General features: G+C 42.1%; 1 protein-coding gene across 2 annotated transcripts; it reads right to left on the bottom strand.

Annotated features, from left to right (window-relative positions):
• Positions 1 to 10: 10 nt before the first annotated feature.
• LOC125202045 lies at positions 11 to 3,366 on the bottom strand. Of its 2 annotated transcripts, XM_048100357.1 has the most exons (3): positions 2,137 to 3,366; positions 1,720 to 1,810; positions 11 to 756 (listed from the first exon to the last, which is right to left on the bottom strand). In XM_048100357.1, the coding sequence occupies exons 1-2, from the start codon at positions 2,531 to 2,533 to the stop codon at positions 1,776 to 1,778; spliced, it is 432 nt and encodes a 143-aa protein (XP_047956314.1). In that variant the 5' UTR covers positions 2,534 to 3,366; the 3' UTR covers positions 11 to 756; positions 1,720 to 1,775. The 2 variants fall into 2 exon arrangements, with proteins under 2 accessions (XP_047956314.1, XP_047956313.1); XM_048100356.1 differs by lacking the exon at positions 1,720 to 1,810.

Here is a 3,366-nt window from a genome sequence, read left to right as displayed (position 1 = left end):
TATTCTTAGCCTAACATGATCAAACTAAGAACAAAGATAATGGAGATGAAAATCCTTGAAACCATGGAGCTTGAAGATGATGAACTTGACTTTGGAGAATTCTTCCTTTTGCAACTTCACCAACCATACACGTAATAATCCCACTCCCAATTCTCCTTCCCGTTTTCTCACTCCGATTCGTCTTCCCCCTTTCTCTCTCTTCGTCTACTTTTTTTATTCCCATCCAACCGCCCAAGAAACTGCAGAGATGCAGTTAGAATTGCTCTACCCGGCCGGGTATATTTCGAAACTACAAATTCACCCGGCCGGGTGACATAAAATCACCCCTCTATGGACTCTTCACGCCTTCCGAATCTTACCCGGCCGGGTATATTTCAAAGCTGAAAATTCACCCGGGCGGGTGACATAAAATCAGCCCTCTCTGGACTCTTCACACCTTGAAGAAGCTGCCCGGGCGGGTGTATTTGTTGGTATGAAACTCACCCGGGCGGGTGGAGCTTTGCTGCGCGAAGCACTTCCGCGGGTCGCCGGGTTCGTCGGGGCACCCAATCGGCGGAGAGCCGGCTCAGTTTGTGGTTGAGTCGTGAGGTTCGTTTCTGGAGAGGTGACTCAGCAGCTGCTGTTTGTTGTGTTAAAACACAGTGCACACCAATTGTTCGATGAAATGCCTCAACGAAAATTCTTCACTTGTCTTTTGCACAGCACACCAAATGTTCGATGGAATGTTTGAGTGAGCTCTAATAAGCTTTTTACAACCTAAAAATCGATGAAAACAATAATTTGATGAGTCATAATTACATAAAAATGTAAAGCACTAAGGGGAATAATATAGAAAATATGCTTCGCATCGCATGGATTCCAAATCAATGAGTTTATACCCCTTGTAATCAGAAGGATATCCCAGCAAGGCACATTTAATGGCTCTAGGTGAAAATTTATCCCTTCCCCGTTCTAAGGTTGAGGCATAACAGAGGCACCCAATGACTTTTAAATGGGAATAAGATGGTGGTTTTTGGAAGAGAATTTGAAATGGTGTCATATTGTCTGGTAAAACAGAGGAGGGAACTATATTTATTAGATATGAAGCTGTGAGAATGCAATCCCCCCAGAAATGGATAGGAAGGAAAGACTGAAATAGAAGGCTGCGGGCAACATTTAAGAGGAGTTGGTGTTTTCTTTCTACCGGGCATTTTGCTGAGGAGTTTCAACACATGAATGTTGAATAACAGTTCCAAAGGATGAATATAAGGAGGGTATGTTTAGTTCTGGGGAATTATCACAACGAATGGCTTTGATCTTTTTAGAAAACTGAGTAAGGACAGTGTTGAAGAACTGTGGAAGTATGGCTCTAACATCAGATTTGTTATGCATCAAGAAGGTCCAGACAAATCTGGAGCAATCATCTACTATGGTGAGAAAGTATTTGTAACCCTGAGTAGTGGAGGGGTTAAAAGGTCCCCAAACATCACAGTGTATAAGGTCAAAGCAGCTAATGGCATTTGAGTCAGATTTTGAGAAAGGTAGATGTTTTTTGTTTGGCAAGAGGGCAAATATCACATAATGAAGGAGCTTTATTGAGAAAATTAAGAACATCAGACATAGATTTTAGTTTTCCAAAGGACACATGTCCCAACCTTCTATGCCAAACATCTATGCTAGCAACAGAATTGGAATAAGAAACATCAAAACATGAAGTAAAAGATGAAGGAATGACAGAACCTTCAAATTTCTTGGAATTAGAAGAGACATCAAGAGTGTACAAATTTCCCAATCTGCTACCCCTCCCAATCACAATTTCCTGAGAAGCTCCCTGGATTTCAATGGAATCATGAGTAAAGATAACAGTACATGGCAGAGATGAAGTTAGGGAACTCACTGAAATGAGATTGAAGGAAAAAGTAGGCACATATAGGACTGAGTAAAGAGTGATTGAGGGAGTTAGGCGTACAGTTCCAATATGTGTTACAGGAGCTGTAGCACCATTAGGTAAGTTTACAGATGCATTTTGAATTGGTGAAGAGGAATTAAAAATGGACAAGTCACAGCAAACATGATGTGTGGCTCCAGTGTCTAAGAGCCAAGCAGAGTGAGATTTAGAGATGGAATTGATAGAGGATTTGGTGAAAAAAGTATTACCTGTGAAAGGAACATTGTGAGGAGATGAAGGCATATTTGGTGCAGCAGAAGTAGGAGTAGCTGAAGTAGGTGGAACAAAAGTGGCAGCAGCAGCAAGTTGAGACTGAAGCAGATTTATGAGCTGCTGACACTGCTCCTGAGAAGGTATGCTCATTGGTGGAGAGAAAGCAGATTTATCACATGAATCTTCAATGCAATCCTCCACAAAATTAACAGATTTAGTCTCCTTAGCACCAGCACCAAATTTGTTCTTCCCCTTACCATATCCTGGAGGAAAACCATGGAGAGTAAAGCATTTGTCAACCGTGTGATTACTCTTACCACAGTGTGAACAAAGTCTCCCCTTATTGTAAGATTGAGATGTTGCAGCATTAGCTGAATAAGGTTGCTCACTCATAGAGGGAGATATAACTGGAGAATAACCATCAATAGTTCGTTGCCTTTCCTCCTGCAAAACAAGTGAGTAAACTTTTGATAGAGGAGGAAACGGAAGTACGGAACCATAGAGAGAATGTTGGATCGGATCTGAGAGAAAACAGGATTTAGTCCGATCAAAAACTGCATCGTGCACTCTTGCTCTTGATACTCATGCCACTTCGAGGCACTATTGCATCTACAATTCGCACAAATGCACCAAGCAATCGGTTGAGAGTGCTTGAATTCATCCCAAACGATTCGAAGATTTGTGAAGTAGGCATTGACATCGTCATTTCCTTGATTCAGAGACAGATGCATTGCTTCAATTGATAAGCTCGAGCAGAATCGAGCTGAGAGAATCGGATGCGTAAATCCGACCAGATCTCATGAGCATCTTCAAGGTACATTATGCTGGAGCAGATCTGAGGAGATATAGAATTGCGAATCCACGATACAACCATACTGTTGCAGCGCAACCACGCCGGAAATAGCAGATCATCATCGTGTGGCCGATGAAGGACGCCATTGACAAAAGCGATCTTGTTCTTCGCCAAAACTGCAGTGTTGACTGATCTGCTCCAATTAATGTAATTGGAGCCAGTGAGGACATGAGGAACCAGCTGCAAGCTCGGATTGTCGCTAGGATGAAGATAGTATGGACTGGAAGTATCTTCCATCGGAGGAATTTGAACGGCATTTGTATTGCCACCACGCGGCATGACGAAAAGAAGAAGAAAATAACGGAAGTAGAATCAAATCACAACTGATACCATGTAGAAAATATCAAATAGGATTCATATGATCCAAGAAGGA

This window comes from Salvia hispanica, chromosome 1, assembly GCF_023119035.1.
Source record: "Salvia hispanica cultivar TCC Black 2014 chromosome 1, UniMelb_Shisp_WGS_1.0, whole genome shotgun sequence".
NCBI classification, from domain to species: domain Eukaryota; kingdom Viridiplantae; phylum Streptophyta; class Magnoliopsida; order Lamiales; family Lamiaceae; genus Salvia; species Salvia hispanica.
This window is presented reverse-complemented; position numbering and strand designations above follow the sequence as displayed.